Below are 24,412 nucleotides of genomic sequence, written 5' to 3' on the forward strand. Positions count from 1 at the left end.
GACAGCATCTCTTGCACGCCCCTGTCGTTTTTTAAAAAATTCTGCACCACCAAATTCAAGGTATGTGCAAAACATGGGACGTGCTGGAATTTGCCCATATTTAATGCACACACAATATTGCTGGCGTTGTCCGATGCCACAAATCCACAGGAGAGTCCAATTGGGGTAAGCCATTCCGCGATGATCTTCCTCAGTTGCCGTAAGAGGTTTTCAGCTGTGTGCGTATTCTGGAAACCGGTGATACAAAGCGTAGCCTGCCTAGGAAAGAGTTGGCGTTTGCGAGATGCTGCTACTGGTGCCGCCGCTGCTGTTCTTGCGGCGGGAGTCCATACATCTACCCAGTGGGCTGTCACAGTCATATAGTCCTGACCCTGCCCTGCTCCACTTGTCCACATGTCCGTGGTTAAGTGGACATTGGGTACAACTGCATTTTTTAGGACACTGGTGAGTCTTTTTCTGACGTCCGTGTACATTCTCGGTATCGCCTGCCTAGAGAAGTGGAACCTAGATGGTATTTGGTAACGGGGGCACACTACCTCAAGAAATTGTCTAGTTCCCTGTGAACTAACGGCGGATACCGGACGCACGTCTAACACCAACATAGTTGTCAAGGCCTCAGTTATCCGCTTTGCAACAGGATGACTGCTGTGATATTTCATCTTCCTCGCAAAGGACTGTTGGACAGTCAATTGCTTACTGGAAGTAGTACAAGTGGGCTTACGACTTCCCCTCTGGGATGACCATCGACTCCCAGCAGCAACAACAGCAGCGCCAGCAGCAGTAGGCGTTACACGCAAGGATGCATCGGAGGAATCCCAGGCAGGAGAGGACTCGTCAGAATTGCCAGTGACATGGCCTGCAGGACTATTGGCATTCCTGGGGAAGGAGGAAATTGACACTGAGGGAGTTGGTGGGGTGGTTTGCGTGAGCTTGGTTACAAGAGGAAGGGATTTACTGGTCAGTGGACTGCTTCCGCTGTCACCCAAAGTTTTTGAACTTGTCACTGACTTATTATGAATGCGCTGCAGGTGACGTATAAGGGAGGATGTTCTGAGGTGGTTAACGTCCTTACCCCTACTTATTACAGCTTGACAAAGGCAACACACGGCTTGACACCTGTTGTCCGCATTTCTGTTGAAATACTTCCACACCGAAGAGCTGATTTTTTTGGTATTTTCACCAGGCATGTCAACGGCCCTATTCCTCCCACGGACAACAGGTGTCTCCCCGGGTGCCTGACTTAAACAAACCACCTCACCATCAGAATCCTCCTTGTCAATTTCCTCCCCAGCGCCAGCAACACCCATATCCTCCTCATCCTGGTGTACTTCAACACTGACATCTTCAATCTGACTATCAGGAACTGGACTGCGGGTGCTCCTTCCAGCACTTGCAGGGGGCGTGCAAATGGTGGAAGGCGCATGCTCTTCACGTCCAGTGTTGGGAAGGTCAGGCATCGCAACCGACACAATTGGACTCTCCTTGTGGATTTGGGATTTCGAAGAACACACAGTTCTTTGCGGTGCTTTTGCCAGCTTGAGTCTTTTCATTTTTCTAGCGAGAGGCTGAGTGCTTCCATCCTCATGTGAAGCTGAACCACTAGCCATGAACATAGGCCAGGGCCTCAGCCGTTCCTTGCCACTCCGTGTGGTAAATGGCATATTGGCAAGTTTACGCTTCTCCTCCGACAATTTTATTTTAGATTTTTGAGTCCTTTTTTTACTGATATTTGGTGTTTTGGATTTTACATGCTCTGTACTATGACATTGGGCATCGGCCTTGGCAGACGACGTTGCTGGCATTTCATCGTCTCGGCCATGACTAGTGGCAGCAGCTTCAGCACGAGGTGGAAGTGGATCTTGATCTTTCCCTAATTTTGGAACCTCAACATTTTTGTTCTCCATATTTTAATAGGCACAACTAAAAGGCACCTCAGGTAAACAATGGAGATGGATGGATACTAGTATACTTATGGATGGACGAGCGACTGCCGACACAGAGGTAGCTACAGCCGTGGACTACCGTACTGTGTCTGCTGCTAATATAGACTGGATGATAATGAGATGAAATCAATATATATTATATCACACTAGTACTGCAGCCGGACAGGTAGATATATTTATTATGTAATGACTGATGACGGACCTGCTGGACACTGTCAGCTCAGCAGCACCGCAGACTGCTACAGTAAGCTACTATAGTAGTATGTATAAAGAAGAAAGAAAAAAAAAACCACGGGTAGGTGGTATACAATTATGGATGGACGAGCGACTGCCGAGTGCCGACACAGAGGTAGCTACAGCCGTGGACTACCGTACTGTGTCTGCTGCTAATATAGACTGGATGATAATGAGATGAAATCAATATATATTATATCACACTAGTACTGCAGCCGGACAGGTAGATATATTTATTATGTAATGACTGATGACGGACCTGCTGGACACTGTCAGCTCAGCAGCACCGCAGACTGCTACAGTAAGCTACTATAGTAGTATGTATAAAGAAGAAAGAAAAAAAAAAACCACGGGTAGGTGGTATACAATTATGGATGGACGAGCGACTGCCGAGTGCCGACACAGAGGTAGCTACAGCCGTGGACTACCGTACTGTGTCTGCTGCTAATATAGACTGGATGATAATGAGATGAAATCAATATATATTATATCACACTAGTACTGCAGCCGGACAGGTAGATATATTTATTATGTAATGACTGATGACGGACCTGCTGGACACTGTCAGCTCAGCAGCACCGCAGACTGCTACAGTAAGCTACTATAGTAGTATGTATAAAGAAGAAAGAAAAAAAAAACCACGGGTAGGTGGTATACAATATTATATATATATTATATACAATTATATATATATATATATATATATATATATTAAACTGGTGGTGATTATTAAACTGGTGGTCAGGTCACTGGTCACACTATCAGCAACTTGCAAGTAGTACTCCTAAGCAGACAATCACAATATATATTATACTGGTGGTCAGTGTGGTCACAATGGCAGTGTGGCACTCTGGCAGCAAAAGTGTGCACTGTACGTTATATGTACTCCTGAGTCCTGCTCTCAGACTCTAACTGCTCCCCACTGTCAGTGTCTCCCCCACAAGTCAGATAATACAGTCACACTCACACTATCTATCACTTCAGCAAGTAACTAGTCTAGTACTCCTCCTAATGCTCCCCAAAATTACTACTGTGTCTCTCTCTACTGTCTCACTCTCTTCTCTATAAACGGAGAGGACGCCAGCCACGTCCTCTCCCTAGTATGAATCTCAATGCACGTGTGAAAATGGCGGCGACGCGCGGCTCCTTATATAGAATCCGAGTCTCGCGATAGAATCCGAGCCTCGCGAGAATCCGACAGCGGGATGATGACGTTCGGGCGCGCTCGGGTTAACCGAGCAAGGCGGGAAGATCCGAGTCGCTCGGACCCGTGTAAAAAAACATGAAGTTCGGGCGGGTTCGGATTCCGAGGAACCGAACCCGCTCATCTCTAGTGGAAATGCCCCCAGCATGCTGTGGTCACACCCCCTCCAGGGGCCCAGGAAGTTGTTGTACCGGGGCCCAGGATTTCTCTTGGCAGCCCTGATGGTGTGTAGTGCTGTCTGGGCATTCTGGGTGGCTGTACACACTGCGGGGTACACCTCCACTCCCAGCAGAAGCAATCCTCAGATTGCACACTTAGGGTTCAGGACTGGGGCCCCAGCGTTGATGGGTACCATTTCCATACATTATGCTGTTTTTTGTTTGTTTCTTAATATCAGTGATTACAGATTTTTTGGGGAATATTCGTTTCCGTATCATAATGACCAGTTTCTTCATTATATGAATGCATTTTCAGTAACACTGGCTGATGGTCACTACACCCCAAGTTCTCTCATACAAAGCTCTGAACATGCTACTGTATATTGGGGCTCGCTAGCAGTTTTTAGCAGGCGTGCAAACGCTATGCCGCCTCCCACTGGGAGTGTATTTTAGCTTAGCAGAAGTGCGAACGTTTTTATCGCAGAGCGCCTGCAAAAAATTTTTTGTGTAGTTTCAGAGTAGCTCAAAACCTACTCAGCGCTTGCGATCACTTCAGACTATTCAGTTCCGGATTTGACGTCACACACCCGCCCAGCGTTCACCCAGCCTTGCCTGCGTTTTCCCTGGCACGCCTGAGTTTTTCCGAATACTCCCTGAAAACGGTCAGTTGCCACCTAGAAACGCCCACTTCATGTCAATCACTCTGCGGCCACCAGTGCGACTGAAATGCATCGCTAGACCATGTGCAAAACTGCTTCGGTCGTTGTGCCCGCACGTCGCGCATGCGCATTGCGCCGCATACGCATGAGCAGAACTGCTGTTTTTCAGCCTGATCACTGCGCTGCAAATAAATGCAGCTAGCGATCAACTCGGAATGACCCCCATTGACTGCTAGTCAGAAAGCCATTTCTCCAGGCTCTGTGCAACCATTAGGCAGCTTCATGCAACCGCCTAGGGTGCTAAGGTTTCCCCATTATGTTGTTGTATAGGGAGCAGGGGGTCACATCAGTGCAGTATTTAAACATGTCCCCAGTACATATTATTCCTAATGACAAGTTCCTTTTGTTGTTTTTTTTTGCTTTAGTCTGAAATCTGATATTTGGAAACGCCCTGCATATGTCCCTCGGCAACAGTGGAGTCTGGACAGCATTTTTCATCAAACATCACTGAATCCGGATATCATCATCTTTGGACTGCAGCCTTGCCAGCCAGCCAGGAGGAGGTCAGAGGGTTTATTCTTCTCATGTAAAAGAAGTCAATTGTCTGGGGTGCTGGGAGTGATGCTGGGTAACCCTCCATCAGCTCTACATGTCACAAATAGTGGGTGTTGAACTCCTTGGCCACAGAGCAGTGTGTACCATAAGATACAATAGCTCAACCTTGGTGTAGTGTTCAGGGTAAGGCAAAGGTTTCCAAACTCAGTCCTCAAGGCACATTAATGGCATACCCTCCAACTGTACCTTTTTAATAGGTACAGTACCTTTTTTTTTATGGTCTGTACCTATTTTTGGCTCTCCAAACTTCCATTGAAAGTATAGGAAAAGGGACGTGGCCGCGCCCCCTTTACCCATGGCCACGCCCCTTTTTTCTAATTTGTACCGATTTTTGTGTGTAAAATGTTGGAGGGTATGTAATGGTCCAGATATAAGTATATCCATGCGTGACTTATTTAGCGCCTCAGTCAATATGATTTACCCATCTGTGCTGAGCCAAGGATATACCTAAAACCTGCACTGTTAGGGTTCTCTGAGGACAGAGTTTGGGAACCTCTGGTGTAAGGTATTTATCATCACAAGTGGTTACAGGATGCATTCAAACTTGGCAAGAAATACATGTTTGCACCAACACGATCATGCAGTCGTTCTGGCACCATTAAAATAATTGCCCCTGAAAGGCACTCGGGTATGATATACTGATCTCATGTCTGAAATGTGTTTCCATATACAGATGCACTTCGTAGATACTTTACGATTCACTAACCTAAATCCCGTCCCCCCAATTCTTGCCCTATAACTCTCTCTTTCTCTGTATTACTTGTTCTCTCTTATGGTGCGTACACCCTGGCCAGTATATGGAGCGTTCTACATCGTGGGTCCGTCAGTCAGTGTGTACGAACGATATGTCTGTGAACGCTGCCAGTCACAGACATATCACGTCGGCCCTGCATCACAGCCTACGGCCTATTTACCGATATATTGATGCATCGGTGTGTGTGTACAGGCGGTCAGCCCGACCGCCCCTACACATGCTGCGGCAGCCGGCGGTGATTGACAGCTGAACAGGGCGGGCGCATCTAAACGCCCGCCCAGTTCGTGATGTCAGTCCCGGTGGATCGGGTAGTGTATATGCACAGCACACTGCCCGTTCCATCCATAGATATATCTGCAGATCAACTGATCTACAGATACATTTGCTAGTATGTACTCATCATTATTCAGTCTCTTTTCCCTCTTCCCCCTTCCGTCTCTCTCCCGCTTTTCCTTTATCTCTCTCGCTCTCTTCCCCTTCCGTCCCTCTCTCCCGCTCTCTCTCGCTCTCCCTCTCTCCGTCTCACTCTCTTCCCCTTCCGTCTCTTTCTCCAGATCTCCCTCTATCTCTCTCGCTCTCTCCCTTTCCATCTCTCTCTTTCCCTCTTTCTCTCACGTTCTCTTCCCCTTCCGTCTCTCTCTCCAGATCTCCCTCTATCTCTCTCGCTCTCTCCCTTTCCCTCTATCTCTCACGTTCTCTTCCCCCTTCCATCTCTCACTCTGCCTTTCTGTCTCTCTCGCTCTCCCTCTCTCCGTCTCTCTCTCTCCCCTTCCGTCTCTCTCTCTCGCTCTCCCTCTCTCTCTCTCTTCCCCCTTCCGTCTCTCTCTCCCACTCTCCCTCTCCATCTCTCTCTCTCCCTCTATCTCTCTCGCTCTCCCTCTCTCTGACTCGCTCTCTCTCCCCTTCCGTCTCTCTCTCTCTCTCTCTCTCTCTCTCCGTCTCGCCTCTCCTGAGTGAAGGTACATGACATACTGTGATGTGACTGCTGTATCTGGAGCAATATTGATGTGGTCAGCACTTGGTAGCTGTACAGTTTATGTTGCACCATCTGTCACCGCTGTGTCGGCACATTCCAGCATTTGTGTAAGTCCCAGCATAACTGAAGCGGCCACATGTGCACAGAATTCAGGAGTCTAATTGTTGGACAGTATAGTATAGTATGGTTTTTGGACAATGTGACTATCGGCCTCATTCAAAAGTGCACGCAAATCCCGTCACCACTGCGTATTTGTACATAGCGTAACTGTGAGAATATGCAAATGTCACAGCCGGGAGGATCTGTACACTGACCGCGCCTCTGATCTGCGGCTTGTGTACAAAGGGCCCGATTCAGAGTTGTAAGATATTGCACAGCCACAGAGAAGCGCAGGAAAGCGGCTACGCAATTCCAGACGCAGGAGGCGTCTGGTGTAAATAGACGCTTCCTGGCCAGTGACAGAAGTACCGGAGACAATGGAGACTGTGGCCTCCGGGCTCCCGTTCCAAAGGGGGCACCCTGACCTCCTCCATTGTCTCTGGTGCACTCCAATATGTGCGCCAGCCACTTATATGAGCAGCACTGACAGCGAGACTTTGACTTGCCTAGCTCCTGGAGGTCTTGTATGGATGGCAATTTCAGTCGAATCGGCTGGGTCATTAAAACCACCGCAACTGCTCCGTCAGTACTGTGCAGCCGCAAACAGCAGCGGTAGCCGCTCTGTCCAGGGCCGTCTTTAACAGCAGTGTGGGCCCCTGGGCAAAGCAATGCACTGGGCCCCCTACCCATCCTCCATTGGTAGGGGTGGGGGGTGCTATCAGTGGCAGCTTTGATATCCTGCGGGCAGTAGGGGTTGTTCTATCTTCCGCTCAGCATGTAGGACCTGGAGCAGTAATTTCTGCTAATTACTCCTTTACTGCACAGATGGAGGGAGATGGGGCTGGAGGGAGAACACTAAACTGTAGAAGAGGCATTGGGATGAATGAAGGGGCCCCGGTACATGACTTCCAGGGTGGTAGGGGGTGTGTAATACGCAGGGGAGGGGTGGATAATGGAGTGGGACAAGTTTAAAAAATCTGGTACCCCTGGAAAAAGGGGATGCTCAGCTATCAGCCTTGGGCCATTATACTCATGGGGCCCTTGGGCAAATACCTATTGAGCCCATACGAAAAGACGGCCCTGGCTCTGTCAGGCAGTCGGCAGATATCAAAAGCAGCTGCAGTCGCTGCAGGCCGGCTGGAGTAGGACACCCAGGGGCTCCGTGGGACACTAGGTAAGTATGTGAGTGTGTAAGTGTGCATGTATGTAAATTAAAGCTTTACTTTCACGGTGTGTGTGTGTTGTGTTGCTATTTGGGTATTTTTTTTGTTGTAGAACTACAGGAACCAGCGGGCCCATTATTTCCCCGCATGCTGGTACTTGTGGTTCTCCAAGTAGCAGCTTGCGGGGAGGCTTGCTGGGACTTGTAGTTCTACAACAAAAGACAATGGCCCTCATTCCGAGTTGTTCGCTCGTTATTTTACTTCGCATCGGAGCGATTTTCCGCAAACTGCGCATGCGCAATGTTCGCACAGCGGCTGCGCCAAGTAAATTTGCAAAGAAGTTTAGTATTTTACTCACGGCATTACGAGGTTTTTTCTTCGTTCTGCTGATCGTAATGTGATTGACAGGAAGTGGGTGTTTCTGGGCGGAAACTGGCCGTTTTATGGGAGTGTGTGAAAAAACGCTGCCGTTTCTGGGAAAAACGCGGGAGTGGCTGGAGAAACGGGGGAGTGGCTGGGCGAACGCTGGGTGTGTTTGTGACGTCAAACCAGGAACGAAACTGACTGAACTGATCGCAGTGTAGGAGTAAGTCTCGAGCTACTCAGAAACTGCTACGAATTTTCTCTTCACTATTTTGCGAATCTTTCGTTCGCAATTCTGCTAAGCTAAGATTCACTCCCAGAGGGCGGCGGCTTAGCGTGTGCAATGCTGCTAAAAGCAGCTAGCGAGCGAACAACTCGGAATGAGGGCCAATATTCTTATTTTTACACAAAGGCTATCAGCCTCCCATCCACCGCCTACGGATGGGGGGGACAGCCTCGGGCTTCACCCCTGGTCCTTGGGTGCCTAGAGGGGGGACCCCTTGATTTAAGGGGTCCCCACTCCTCCAGGGAACCCCGGCCAGGGGTGACTAGTTGGGGGGGTAATGCCACGGCCGCAGGGACCTATATAAAAGTGTCCCCTGGCTGTGGCATTATCTCTCTGGCTAGTGGAGCCCGGTGCTGGTTGCAAAAATACGGGGGACCCCTACATCTTCTATCCCCCATATTTTCTGAACCAGGACCAGACGCAGAGCCCGGTGCTGGTTGTATAAATATGGGGGGATCCTATGCATTTTTCCTCCTGGAATGCTTAGGCTGGTTATGCTTAGGAGGGGGGACCCCACGCAATTTTTTTTACATTTTTAACCTAAACAGACCCCTTCCCATAGATAACCATGCACAGATCTCACTGATCCGTGCATGATTATCCAAACACGCCAGGAAAAAACAGGTCTATTTTTTTGCTGCTTTTTTTTACGAGTCGCAAAAAAATACACCCGCAATTAAGCATTCAGAGACTAACACCCAAATACGAATGAATAGTACATTTCCGTGTTGTATGAATCAACAGGCACGTTTGACCGATGGTCTATTCATTCGTATTTCTGCCGTCTGCCATGAAAACCATTATGAATAGCCCCAACACTGCTGAGATTTGTGCTTAGTAAATTCCCGTGTTGCCACTTAGAAAAAAAAAAAAAAAACTCTGACAAAATCGTGACTTTAGTAAATAAACCCCTAGGTCGATATGTACTAGGTCAACGTGAGAAAAGGCGAACGTGTGTTTTTTTACTTTTTTTGGTGTCGTTTTCTCCGCACAGTGGCCCTCATTCCGAGTTGTTCGCTCGCTAGCAGATTTTAGCAGCATTGCACACGCTAGGCCGCCGCCCTCTGGGAGTGAATCTTAGTTTAGCAGAATAGCGAACGAAAGATTAGCAGAAGTGCTACTAAATAATTCTTTGCAGTTTCTGAGTAGCTCCAGACCTACTCCTAGATTGCGATCACCTCAGTCCGTTTAGTTCCTGGTTTGACGCTACAAACACGCCCTGCGTTCGGCCAGCCACTCCCCCGTTTCTCCAGACACTCCCCCGTTTCCCCAGGCACACCTGCGTTTTTTAGCACACTCCCGGAAAACGCTGAGTTGCCGCCCAGAAACGCCCCTTTCCTGTCAATCACTCACCGATCAGCAGAGCGACTGAAAAGCGCCGCTCGAGCAACAGCAAATCTACTAAGTTTTGTGTTAAATAACTAAGCGCATGCGCGCTGCGTACCATGCGCATGAGCATTTTCCACCTAATCGCTGCATTGCGAAAATCGGCAACGAGCGAACAACTCGGAATGACCCCCAGTGACCGGGAACCCCAATTAGTGCACCGCGTCCCCTCGCATGGCTCACTTGGCTCGCCATGCTTCGGGGCAAGGCGCCTCGCTCCGCTACCACTGCGCTCGGAACAGGTTACCGTTCCCAATTGTAGTCCACGTGGATCGTAAAGTATGAAAAATTAAAAAAAAAAATGTGAAAAACTTATGTCGACCTAGAACATGTCATCCTAGAGTCCCTGTCGACCTAGAAACCATGTCGACCTACCTACTGTGTCGACCAATAGTGGTCGACCTACTTACTGTCGACCTAAAGACCGGATCCCGCGCTCTGTTAATTGCCGGGGTCAGAGGTGTAATGAAGAGGAACCCCTCCTCAGTACAGCACGTTACCGTCAGTCATGTCTAGACAGTATTTACCGGTACTGTATGTGTAGCGCTGCAAAGGCAGAGGTCACGGGCAGAGTCTAAGGAGTGGATCAGCCACGTGTGAACACAGATCTATACTGAGTAGTATCCACTCCATAGTCACTTGAACTATTTCATTTTTCATGTGAATGCTTTATGTTAGGTATAGTGGTTCTCAAACTCGGTCCTCAGGACCCCACACGGTTCACGTTTTCCATGTCACCCAGCAGCTGCACTGTGTGTCACCAACTGCCACATTTTAAAAATGTACAGTTGACCTGCAAAACATGAACCGTGTGGGGTCCTGAGGACTGAGTTTGAGAACCTGTGGATAGCATATACTGTTTTTACGATTATATAAAGATATAGCTACATGATATATTGTCATTGGCCGTGCAGCAAGGCACACACCTGCGGATCCACTTGAGATATATCGTTCGTCGACTGTACGAATGATGGGCCTAATTCAGACCTGATCGATGCTGTGCGAATTTGCATAACGGCCGATTATCGAATGACTGCGCATGCGTACGGATTGTAATGCACAGGCACGAGGCCAAATTGTGAAAAAATCCTGCGTTTTTTTATCGCTAGGCGAACGCAGGCTGATTGACAGGAAGCAGACATTTGGGGGTGGTAACTGCCTGTTTTCTGGGAGTGTCAGGGAAAACGCAGGCGTTCCCAAGCATTTTCAGGGCGGGTGTGTGACGTCAGCTCCGGCCCCGATCAGCCTGTGTGTATCGCGCTGTAGGAGTAAGTTCTGGGCTACGCACAGACTGGAAAAATCATTCGATGGTGAGTGAGATGCGAACGGATTTGCAGCTGTCTGGCAAAGTTTTCTCACGGCGTACGCATGTATTCGCACACTTGCACGGGGGGTTTTCACTTTCTATGGGCGGCGACTATCTGATCGTAGACCGCTGCAAAAACACAGCACAGGAGCGATCAGGTCTGAACTAGGCCCGATATATCTCATAGTGTGTACACAGCCTTAGACGCTGATTAGTTGCTATAGGCAACTCCTCCACTTTATCTCTCTCCAAAGCTTGATACAGCTCTTTACAGGCAGTGTTGTTAAATAAACTTTGGGGCAGTTTAATAAAAGCTTGGAGAGAGACAAAGTAAAGTAAAAAAACAATCAGCTCATAAGTGTCATTTTTAAAGCCTGTAACATGGCAGTTAGGAGCTGATTCGTGGGTAGTTTATCTCTGTCCAAGCTTTAAGAAGTCTGCCTCTTTATTTGAATGAATTAACCCCAAACCCCTTATTCATAAATTTTGTATTTCCCCCCATTACATTATTTTTAAGCATGCCCCTGACCTAACAGACAGGACGCTTCTGGTCAGGGCTCTCAGTGAATTAATAATGAATTTTCTCACACATTGGTGAGCGTTCCTCTCAGAACGACTGATGTGGAAAGACAAGGAGCTAGAAAATAAGATTTTAAACCTACCGGTAAATCTTTTTCTCCTAGTCCGTAGATGATGCTGGGGACTCCGTAAGGACCATGGGGTATAGACGGCTCCGCAGGAGACATGGGCACTCTAAGACTTTAGAATGGGTGTGCACTGGCTCCTCCCTCTATGCCCCTCCTCCAGACCTCAGTTAGGACTGTGCCCAGAGGAGATGGACAGTACGAGGAAAGGATTTTTGTTAATCCAAGGGCGAGATACATACCAGCCCACACCATACACACCGTACAACATGGTATCTAATAAACCAGTTAACAGTATGAACAAAACAGTATCAGCCAGAGACTGAACTCAACTGTAACATAACCCTTATGTATGCAATAACTATATACAAGCCTTGCAGAATATTCCGCACTGGGACAGGCGCCCAGCATCCTCTACGGACTAGGGCCCTCATTCCGAGTCGTTCGCTCGGAAATAATCTTCGCATCGCAGCGTTTTTCTGCTTAGTACGCATGCGCAATGTTCGCACTGCGACTGCGCCAAGTAATTTTGCTATGAAGATAGTATTTTTACTCACGGCTTTTTCTTCGCTCCGGCGATCGTAGTGTGATTGACAGGAAATGGGTGTTACTGGGCGGAAACACGGCGTTTTATAGGCGTGTGGATAAAAACGCTACCGTTTCCGGAAAAAACGCGGGAGTGGCTGGAGAAACGGGGGAGTGTCTGTGCGAACGCTGGGTGTGTTTGTGACGTCAAACCAGGAACGACAAGCACTGAACTGATCGCAGATGCCGAGTAAGTCTGAAGCTACTCTGAAACTGCTAAGTAGTTTGTAATCGCAATATTGCGAATACATCGTTCGCAATTTTAAGAAGCTAAGATTCACTCCCAGTAGGCGGCGGCTTAGCGTGTGTAACTCTGCTAAAATCGCCTTGCGAGCGAACAACTCGGAATGAGGGCCTAGGAGAAAAAGATTTACCGGTAGGTTTAAAATCTTATTTTCTCTTACGTCCTAGAGGATGCTGGGGACTCCGTAAGGACCATGGGGTTTATACCAAAGCTACAGACCGGGCGGGAGAGTGCGGATTGAGCAAACATGAGGTCCTCCTCAGCCAGGGTATCAAACTTATAGAATTTTGCAAAAGTGTTTGTACCCGACCAAGTAGCTGCTCGACAAAGCTGTAATCCCGAGATGCCTCGGGCAGCCGCCCAAGAAGAGCCCACCTTCCTAGTGGAATGGGCCTTAACTGAATTTGGAACCGGCAGTCCAGCCGTAGAATGAGCCTGCTGAATCGTGTTACAGATCCAACGAGCAATAGTCTGCTTAGAAGCAGGAGCTCCAACCTTGTTGGCTACATAGAGGACAAACAGTGCTTCTGTTTTCCTAACCCTAGCCGTTCTGGCCACATAAATCTTTAAGGCCCGGACTACATCAAGGGACTTGGAATCCTCCAAGGCACCCGTAGCCACAGGCACTACAATAGGTTGGTTCATATGAATTGACGAAACCACTTTAGGTAGAAAATGAGGACGAGTCCTCAACTCTGCTTTATCCGCATGGAAAATCAGATAGGGGCTCTTGTAACACAAAGCCGCCAATTCGGACACCCGCCTTGCAGATGCCAAGGCCAATAACATGACCACTTTCCAAGTGAGAAACTTCAATTCAACTGTTTGAAGGGGTTCAAACCAGTGTGATTTAAGGAACTGTAAAACCACGTTAAGGTCCCACGGTGCCACCGGAGGCACAAAAGGAGGTTGGATGTGCAACACTCCCTTCACAAAAGTCTGGACTTCTGGGAGAGAAGCCAATTCCTTCTGAAAGAATATAGATAAGGCCGAAATCTGCACCTTAATGGAGCCTAGCTTCAGGACCATATCCACACCTGACTGCAGAAAATGGAGAAAACGACCCAGCTCAAAATCTTCCGTAGGAGCATTCTTGGCTTCACACCAAGACACATATTTTCTCCAGATACGGTGATAGTGTTTCGCCATCACCTCCTTCCTAGCTTTAATAAGAGTAGGGATGACTTCATCCGGAATACCTTTCCTAGCTAGGATTTGGTGTTCAACCGCCATGCCGTCAAACTGAACCGCGGTAAGTCTTGGAACACACAGGGCCCCTGTAGCAACAGGTCCTCCCCGAGAGGAAGAAGCAACGGATCTTCTGTGAGCATTTCCTGAAGATCTGAATACCAGACCTTTCGAGGCTAATCTGGAACGATGAGTATTGTCTGTACTCTGGTTCGTCGTATGATTCTCAATATTTTTGAGATGAGTGGAAGTGGAGGGAACACATATACCGACTGAAACACCCATGGTGTCACCAGGGCGTCCACCGCCACTGCCTGAGGGTCCCTCGACCCGGAACAATACGTCCGGAGCTTTTTGTTGAGGCGTAACGCCATCATGTCTATTTGAGGAAGACCCCAACGACTTGTTCCCACTGCAAAGACTTCTTGATGAAGTCCCCACTCTCCTGGATGGAGATCGTGTCTGCTGAGGAAGTCTGCTTACCAGTTGTCTACTCCCGGAATGAAGACCGCTGACAGAGCGCTTACATGATTTTCCGCCCAGCGAAGAATCCTGGTGGCTTCCGCCATTGCTGCTCTGCTCCTTGTTCCGCCTTGGCGGTTTACATGTGCCACGGCTGTGACGTTGTCTGATTGTATCAGAACAGGTAGGTTGCGAAGAAGATTCTCCGCCTGTCGGAGGCCGTTGTATATGGCTCTCAATTCCAGCACATTGATGTGAAGACAAGCCTCCTGGCTTGACCATATTCCCTGAAAATTTCTTCCTTGCGTGACTGCTCCCCATCCTCGGAGGCTCGCGTCCGTGGTCACAAGAACCCAATCTTGAATGCCGAACCTGCGACCCTCTAGAAGGTGAGTACTTGGAGCCACCACAGGAGAGAGACCCTGGCCCTGGGGGACAGGGTTATCTTCCGATGCATCTGCAGATGGGACCCTGACCACTTGTCCAGAAGGTCCCACGGAAAAGTCCTTGCATGGAACCTGCCGAATGGAATGGCCTCGTAGGCCGCCACCATCTTTCCTAATACCCGAGTGCATTGATGAACTGACACTCTTTTTGGCTTCAGCAGGTCCTTGACCATGTTCTGGAGTTCCTGGGCTTTTTCCATTGGGAGAAAAACCCTCTGTTTTTCTGTGTCCAGAATCATGCCTAAAAACGATAGCCGAGTTGTCGGAACCAACTGCGACTTTGGTAGATTTAGAATCCAGCCATGTTGTTGTAGTACTCTCAGGGAGAGAGACACGCTTTTTAGTAACTGTTCTCTTTAACTCGCTTTTATCAGGAGATCGTCCAAGTACGGGATAATTGTGACCCCTTGCTTGCGCAGGAGCACCATCATTTCCGCTATTACCTTGGTGAAAATCGTCGGGGCCGTGGAAAGCCCAAACGGCAACGTCTGAAATTGGTAATTACAATCCTGTACAGCGAATCTCAGGTACGCCTGATGAGGAGGATAAATGGGGACATGAAGGTATGCATCCTTTATGTCTAGCGACACCATAAAATCCCCCCCTTCCAGGCTGGAGATCACTGCCCGGAGAGATTCCATCTTGAATTTGAACCTTTTCAGATACAGGTTCAGGGATTTTAGATTCAGAATGGGCCTGACCGAGCCATCCGGCTTCGGGACCACAAATAGGGTTGAATAAAACCCCTTCCCCTGTTGCATTAGGGGAACCTTGATAATCACCTGCTGTTGACACAGCTTTTGTATGGCAGCTGCCACTATTTCCCTCTCTGGGGGAGAAGCTGGCAAGGCCGATTTGAAAAATCGGCGAGGAGGCACATCTTCGAACTCCAGTTTGTAGCCTTGGGATACTATTTCTACCGCCCAAGGATCCAAATCCGACTGAACCCAGACCTGGTTGAAGAGTCGAAGACGAGCCCCCACCGGTGCAGACTCCCTCAGCGGAGCCCCAGCGTCATGCGGTGGATTTTGTAGAGGCCGGGGAGGACTTTTGTTCCTGGGAACTAGCCGTAGCAGGCGCTCTTTTCCCTCTACCTCTGGTGAGGAAGGAAGAGCCCCGACCCTTTCTGAACTTATGCAACCGAAAGGACTGCATCTGATACTGAGGTGTTTTCTTTTGCTGTGGGGGAACATAAGGCAAAAAAGAAGACTTACCTGCGGTAGCTGTGGAAACCAGGTCCGCGAGGCCCTCCCCAAATAAAACCTCACCCTTGGAAGGCAAAGCCTCCATATGTCTCTTTGAATCGGCATCACCTGTCCATTGGCGGGTCCACAGGGACCTTCTAGCCGAAATTGCCATGGCATTGGCTCTTGAACCCAACAGCCCAATATCTCTCGCAGCCTCTCTCATATATAACGCTGCGTCCTTAATGTGACCCAAGGTCAACAAAATGCTATCTTTATCCATGGTGTCAATGTCAGATGACAAGTTATCTGCCCATGCTGCAATTGCGCTACCCACCCAAGCCGAGGCTACTGCCGGTCTGAGTAGGGCACCCGTATGCGTGTAAATTGATTTTAAGGTAGTTTCCTGTCTGCGATCAGCAGGATCCTTGAGGGCTGCCGTGTCTGGAGACGGTAGCGCCACCTTCTTGGACAAACGCGTCAAAGCCTTGTCCACCGTGGGCGAGGATTCCCACTGTAACCTGTCCTGTGTGGGGAAGGGATACGCCATAATAATTCTCTTGGGAATCTGCAGTTTTCTCTAACGTCCTAGTGGATGCTGGGGACTCCGTAAGGACCATGGGGAATAGACGGGCTCCGCAGGAGACATGGGCACTTTAAGAAAGAATTTAGATTCTGGTGTGCTCTGGCTCCTCCCTCTATGTCCCTCCTCCAGACCTTAGTTTGAATCTGTGCCCGGACGAGCTGGGTGCTGTTCAGTGAGCTCTCCTGGGCTTGCTGTAAGAAAGTATTTTGTTAGGTTTTTTATTTTCAGGGAGCTCTGCTGGCAACAGACTCCCTGCATCATGGGCCATTAAGGTCCAGATTTCGGCCCTATCCATTTTCTTTCAAAAAGAGCTGGCTTCTCTACCTGAAGTTCAGACGTTTGTAAAGGGAGTGCTGCATATTCAGCCCCCTTTTGTGCCTCCAGTGGCACCTTGGGATCTTAACGTGGTGTTGAGTTTCCTGAAATCCCACTGGTTTGAACCACTCAAAACGGTGGAATTGAAATATCTCACGTGGAAGGTGGTCATGCTACTAGCATTGGCTTCGGCTAGGCGTGTGTCAGAATTAGCGGCTTTGTCACATAAAAGCCCCTATCTGGTTTTCCATGCGGATAGAGCAGAATTGCGGACCCGTCCACAATTTCTGCCAAAAGTGGTTTCATCCTTTCATATAAACCAACCTATTGTGGTGCCTGTGGCTACTACTGACTTGGAGGATTCCGAGTTACTTGATGTGGTCAGGGCTTTGAAGGTTTATGTAGCCAGAACGGCTAGGGTCAGGAAAACAGAATCTTTGTTTATTCTGTATGCTTCCAACAAGCTTGGTGCTCCTGCTTCAAAGCAAACTATTGCTCGCTGGATCTGTAATACGATTCAGCAGGCTCATTCTGCGGCTGGATTGCCGCTGCCAAAATCAGTTAAGGCCAATTCCACTAGGAAGGTGGGCTCTTCTTGGGCGGCTGCCCGAGGGGTCTCGGCATTACAGCTGTGCCGAGCGGCTACTTGGTCAGGTTCAAACACTTTTGCAAAGTTCTACAAGTTTGATACCCTGGCTGAGGAGGACCTTGTGTTTGCTCATTCGGTGCTGCAGAGTCATCCGCACTCTCCCGCCCGTTTGGGAGCTTTGGTATAATCCCCATGGTCCTTACGGAGTCCCCAGCATCCACTAGGACGTTAGAGAAAATAAGATTTTACTTACCGGTAAATCTATTTCCCGTAGTGGATGCTGGGCGCCCGTCCCAAGTGCGGACTTCTTCTGCAATACTTGTATATAGTTATTGCTGCAATAAGGGCTATGTTATTGTTGCATCAGGGTTGAACTGATGCTCTGTTGTTGTTCATACTGTTGACTGGGTAAGTTTATCACAAGTTATACGGTGTGATTGGTGTGGCTGGTATGAGTCTTGCCCTGGATTTCCAAAATCCTTTCCTTGTACTGTCAGCTCTTCCGGGCACAGTGTCTCTAACTGAGGTCTGGAGGAGGAACATAGAGGGAGGAGCCAGAACACACCAGAATCTAAATTCTTTCTTAAAGTGCCCATGTCTCCCGCGGAGCCCGTCTATTCCCCATGGTCCTTACGGAGTCCCCAGCATCCACTACGGACTACGAGAAATAGATTTACCGGTAAGTAAAATCTTATTTTTTGTCTGGAGTTTCCCAAGCTTTTTCAAATAAAGCGTTCAGCTCATGAGATGGGGGAAAAGTTACCTCAGGTTTCTTTTCCTTAAACATGCAGACCCTCGTGTCAGGCACAGAGGGGTCCTCTGTGATATGCAACACATCTTTTATCGCAACAATCATATAATGAATACTTTTGGCCACCCTTGGGTGTAACCTTGCATCATCGTAGTCGACACTGGAGTCGGAATCCGTGTCGGTATCAGTGTCTGCTATCTGGGAAAGGGAACGTTTATGAGACCCCGAAGAGCCTTGTGAGACATACAAAGCCATGGAATGATTCCCTGCTTTTTCCCTGGACTCTGCTTTGTCCAATCTCTTATGTAATAAGGTCACATTTGCATTTAAAACATTCCACATTTCCATCCAATCAGGAGTCGGCGGTGCCGACGGAGACACCACAATCATCTGCTCTGCCTCCTCCCTAGATGAGCCTTCCGCTTCAGACATGCCGACACACACGTACTGACACCCCCACACACACTGGGATATACAAATATGGGGACTGACCCACAATAAGGCCCTTTGGAGAGACAGAGAGAGAGTATGCCAGCACACACCCAGCGCCACTGGACACTGGAACAAAGTCCCAGTCTGTACAGCGCTTTTATAGATATATATATATATATATATACACTTACTGCGCCAATTAAATGTGCCCCCCCCCCTCCTCGTTTTTGCCCTCTGTACTTGTGTTCAGCAGGGGAGAGTCCGGGAGCAGCTTCTCTGCAGCTTGCTGTGGAGAAAATGGCGCTGGTTAGTGCTGGAGGATCAAGCTCCGCCCCCTCGACGGCGGGCTTCGGTCCCGCTCAAATTCTTTATACTGGCAGGGGTTTTGTAATATACTGCCTCCACAGTACCTATATCTGTGCCAGTGTCCCTTGAGGTATTAATTGCTGCCCAGTGCGCCCCCCCTGCGCCCTTACTGTGCCGTATGTGTGTGTGATCGTGGGAGCAATGGCGCGCAGCGTTACCGCTGCACGGTACCTCATTGAAGATCTGAAGTCTTCTGCCGCCTGTGAAGTTTTCTTTCTTCTTATACTCACCTGGCTTCTCTCTTCCGGCTCTGTGAGGAGGACGGCGGCGCGGCTCCGGGACGAACAGCGAGGACGATACCTGTGTTCCGACCCTCTGGAGCTAATGGTGTCCAGTTGCCTAAGAAGCAGAGCCTATCATTTAAGTAGGTCTGCTACTCTCCCCTCAGTCCCATGATGCAGGGAGCCTGTTGCCAGCAGTGCTCCCTGAAAATAAAAAACCTAACAAAAGTCTTTTCAGAGAAACTCAGTAGAGCTCCCCTGCAGTGCATCCAGTCTCCTCTGGGCACAGGATCTAACTGAGGTCTGGAGGAGGGGCATAGAGGGAGGAGCCAGTGCACACCCATTCTAAAGTCTTAGAGTGCCCATGTCTCCTGCGGAGCCGTCTATACCCCATGGTCCTTACGGAGTCCCCAGCATCCTCTAGGACGTAAGAGAAAGTATATAAGTGTATGCAGGGTGCTTGCTCAGCAGGAACGGGGCTGTTCTTTGCCGACTGATAGACGACACAACAGAGGGAGAGAGAGTTCTGGAGCTGAATTACAGCGTCTACTGATGGCTGTTTCGGTGAGTGCCGGCCATTATGGAGAAACATTAAGGACTCACAATGCTTGTTTATGTGCGCCACGGTGCCTACTGGTCTGCCAAGCAATTTGTTAGGTGCCCGCTAGGAATAGCTAAAGCTGTGGTGACATTTTACGTGACCCAATTGTTATGGCAAAACTGCAATATCTTCTGGGGTTACCATGTGATGTTTCAAACTCTCTGAAGAAGGCAGGTGGAGATGTTGCCCCTAGCAACCAATCAGCTTGTACCTATTGTATAGAACATTCCAGATAAATGGTATGTAGAATCTGATTGGTTGTTTTGAGACACACCTCCACATGTCCTCTTTAAAATGTGCAATCTCATCCTATCGGTGCTCTACAGTGCCAGAACTATCCATGACGTGGGTTGCAGGGCCGTAGAGAGGGTGTGTGGGTGGTGCTGTTATTCAGGGCACAGGGCCCTGGGGTAAGATGATCGCTGTCTAATGGCCCCTGCATATGGCTAAGGCACCCTGCAGCGTGTAGAGCCACCCGGAGGGTACAGGTCACTCTACACTTTCTCCAGCCCGTGGCCTCGCCCCCTCGTGTGATATAATGCGTTCGGGGGGCAGAGCCCGCACAGGGCACCAGTGAACCCTGCTCCGGCTCTGGTGGGTCGCTGCCACTAGAAGATAATTCCATTGGATTTTCAGTTTTGGGTGGCCACAGTAAAACATGATCCGGAATGGTTACTTACCCGTGGGCCGGCATTCGGGCTACATGTGGGGTTACCCAATTTGTGTACTCCCAGCGCTTCTCCTCCCGCATGCACCCCTTCCTCACTCCTGGGTGCTGTCTCACCTTCAGAGGGTGAAGAGTTGGTGACAGATAAAAGAGACATGGCCCCCCAGGTACATAACATAAACACAAGGAGGCTGGTGCGTAGTGTAATGTACCCCCAGTCTTTGCGTGTTCTCGCACTGCGCATGCTCTGTAGCCGAGTGTACACAACCATGGCCAATGCTTTCAGTCGCTCCTCCACTTGCGTTGGCTGTAACCACTTTGGGGGTCATTCTGACCCAATCGCTCGCTGCAGTTTGTCGCAGCGCAGCGATCGGGTTGGAACTGCGCCGGCGCCGCAGTGCGCCGGCGCATGGCAGTCGTTGTTGCCTAGCGATCGCCTCTGAGACAGAGGTGACCGCTGGGCGGGAGGGGGCTGAACGGTGGTGTTAAGCCACCGTTTAGGCGTGGCCAGACCGTTGGGGGGGGGGGGCGTGGCGGCTGCGTGACGTCTCACGCAGCTGCTGCGGCCAGCGGCAGCGACGAACAACTCCCGGCCAGCCTCAGGAGCTGCGTTGGCCGGGAGTTGCTCCAGAAATGCAAAAGCATCGCCACTGTGCGGCACTGACATGTGGGGTGGACTAGCCCTGTGCTGGACGTCCCCCCGCGTGTCAGGGAAGATGATCGTAGCTGTGCTAAATTTAGCACAGCTACGATCAACTCGGAATGACCCCCTTAGTCTCATGTAGGCAGTTTTCAGTCAGGGCGCAATGATGGAATTGTGTGCTAGCCAGAGTTGGCCTGATGCTGTATGAAAATGTGCAAAAGCAGCGGGAGGCATCTTGAGTAAACAGACGCCCCCTGCAGGCTTGTGTGATCCGCTGCTGTGTCTGTATATGCAGCGTCAGATGTGTGAACATCGCCCATCTGAGTGATCCTCGGGTTACGCAGGATGACCGAGCTGTTCACACTGCTTGTGCCAGGAAAGCTGAGTACTGTCCTAGCCACTCCCAGAAAATAGGGTGACACACCCCTGTTTGGGGAATGCTGCCCAGCTCCGCCCACCCCCACCCCACAAAGGCTGGCAGCCGGTAAATCAGTCTGCGGCTCAGGGGCACTACGTTAGAGGACGCAGGGACCCATTCTGCTTATGCGCAGAATTGTTGGTGCACATGTGCAGTCCAGCCACCATCAGAGATGTACAGAAGCCGTTCAGTATACGTACATCTCTGAGTCAGGTGCTATACTCCCTTGCACATGGACAAACACACTATGATCACCTTCTTTATATGCAGTGACTTAGGGCCCATTATAGACCTGAACGCTCCTCTGCGAATTTACAGAGGTTTGCAATCAGATAGTCGCCGCCCAGACAGAGTGAAAACCTGCCCCGTGCAAGTCTGCGTACGCCGTGCGAAAAGCTTTGCAAACGCCGGCCAACTGCAAATCCGTTTGCAACTCACTCACCATCGAATGATGTTCCAGTCTGTGCAGTCTGTGCGCAGCCCAAGACTTACTCCTAAAGTGCGATGAGAACGGGCTGATCGGGGCCGGAGCTGACGTCACACACCCGCCCTGAAAACACTTGGCCACGCCTGCGTTTTTCCAGACACTCCCAGAAAACGTTCAGTTACCACCCACAAATGCCCGCTTCCTGTCAATCACCTGCATTCGCCTAGCGATCAAAAAAGACGCAGGATTTTTTTGCAGTTTGGCCTCGCGCCTGCGCATTATGATTCGTATGCATGCACAGTCATTCGATAATCAGACGCTGGGCGATTTCGCACAACAGCGATCAGGTCTGAATTAGGCTCTTAATTACCAGAATGTTTTCGGAGGATGAGGAAACCCATGTAAGCATGGTAAAGAACATCCAAACTCCACACAGATTGAACTCATGACCTCAGTCTTTTATACTTGGGAAAACTAAACAATATACTGTGGGGTCTGATTGTCAATTGGGCGCAAGTTGCTGCATTTGTGTGATGCCAGGGAATCCAGATTGAGGGGACTTTTTGTTAACATTATTTTTATACTAATTTTTTTTTTTTTTTTAAAGGGTGTTTTTAGTATCATTTAAATGTATTAAAGGGCGTTTGGAGCAGTTTTCATGAAAAACTACTTCAAACCCTTTAATTCACTTTTTTTTTTTGTAACCCACATCGCATTCCCCGTACTTATAATGGGAAATGCGATCTGGGCCGAATTCACAAATAAAAAAATAAAAAAATGTGAAAAACCCGGCAATGAGCCCTGTGATAATTACACCAGCTCCAGCTGGAGTTATCACAGGGATCATTGCGAGATCCCTACTTCTGCACAGCTTTCTCTGCACCCCGGCAGAGAAAGCTGTGCGGGACCGGGCTCCGGTGATCAGCTCTGTGTGATCACTGGTAACAAAAAAACATACTTTACTGTACCAGTCACAGGAGCCGACGATCGGTGCTGCGGTGCGGACTGCCAGTCATCTGGACTTCCTGTGTGCTGCTGTGACCCCCGGTGCAGTAAAGTTACGCTGCAAAACGGCAGCTCACTTTACAGCACCGGGGGTCACAGCAGCGCACAGGATCCAATGCCTGGCAGACCTGCAGGGGCAGCAATCAAAGGTCAACGCGGCGGTAGCAGTGCATGCGCAGCAGGACCTCTGGGTATTTTTCCCGATACTGTTGCGGATTGTCATCGCAGGGACAGAGCTTGTTCGCAAGATCTGTCCCTGCATGTGATAATTGATACATCCGTGCGATGTAATCAATTATCGCAGTGCGGATTCGGTCGATTTTATCACCTGTCATCTGCATTTCACAAGTCAGAACTGCGACAAAGTGTCATTGTCACTCTCGCTCTGGCCATGGAAGGGTTAATTGTATTCCTGTGATAACGTTGTGCTGCGGTGGCATATCAGGAAGGGACTCTTCATGTAAAGAACAAATGATAGGATCTCAGGGCTGATAAGTGCGCAGCAGTGATTATTCCCTTGTGTACACACCGCTGGAACTGTGCACCTTGCAGGACGGGGCTGCCCTGCACTAATAGTCAGATGTTGCAACGCACCGCCCAATACCTGGGAGACTTTGGACCCCAATGCCAAACCACTTACTGTAACATTTCCTCCCTGTAAGCTGTGCTTGGGACATGGCGATCCAATTCGCTCCACTCTCCGTTCCCCTAAAGCGGAGGCTGCAGACAGTTGCGGTCATTCAGTGGGTTTACTCATTCCTGGCTCTGGGTAAGGAAGCCCTCTCACTTTCTTTTCACTGTGTGGGAAGGGTTGCAGGGTGGAAGTGGGACCTGTGGATGTCAGCACACAGGGAAGTCCTGATTCTGTAGGTGCCCATCTTCTGCCTTCATGACCTACTGTATTCATGTTGTGATTCATTGGGTTTAGTATTTAGGGTTTGATTCATGTTTATAACTTAAGTAAAGCAATAAAAATCAAGTAACTTTGTGTCTGGAACAGCAGGATAAATACTGGCTGCTTTTGCACGTAGCCCACACGTTAGACAGCTTTATTTTTACACTGCAAAATATATTTCAGATTGAACACACCTCACCCAAATCTAAATCTCTCTGCACGTGTTACAGCTGCGCCACCTGCAATGCAACATGGGCCCTCATTCCGAGTTGTTCGCTCTGTATTTTTCATCGCATCGCAGTGAAAATCCGCTTAGTACGCATGCGCAATGTTCGCACTGCGACTGCGCCAAGTAACTTTACTATGAAGAAAGTATTTTTACTCACGGCTTTTTCTTCGCTCCGGCGATCGTAATGTGATTGACAGGAAATGGGTGTTACTGGGCGGATACACGGCGTTTCAGGGGCGTGTGGCTGAAAACGCTACCGTTTCCGGAAAAAACGCAGGAGTGGCCGGGGAAACGGTGGGAGTGCCTGGGCGAACGCTGGGTGTGTTTGTGACGTCAACCAGGAACGACAAGCACTGAAATGATCGCAC

At 49.3% G+C, this 24,412-nt stretch overlaps 1 protein-coding gene across 1 annotated transcript in view; it reads left to right on the forward strand.

Annotated features, from left to right (window-relative positions):
• Positions 1–23,544: 23,544 nt before the first annotated feature.
• MOGAT2 (monoacylglycerol O-acyltransferase 2) overlaps positions 23,545–24,412 on the forward strand; it is a 234,518-nt gene continuing 233,650 nt past the window's right edge. Inside the window, exon 1 of the mRNA XM_063951239.1 lies at positions 23,545–23,689. Coding sequence (XP_063807309.1) covers positions 23,596–23,689 — 94 coding nt within the window. The 5' untranslated portion in view covers positions 23,545–23,595. The remainder of the gene's footprint in view (positions 23,690–24,412) is intronic.

This window comes from Pseudophryne corroboree, chromosome 2, assembly GCF_028390025.1.
Source record: "Pseudophryne corroboree isolate aPseCor3 chromosome 2, aPseCor3.hap2, whole genome shotgun sequence".
NCBI lineage: Eukaryota > Metazoa > Chordata > Amphibia > Anura > Myobatrachidae > Pseudophryne > Pseudophryne corroboree.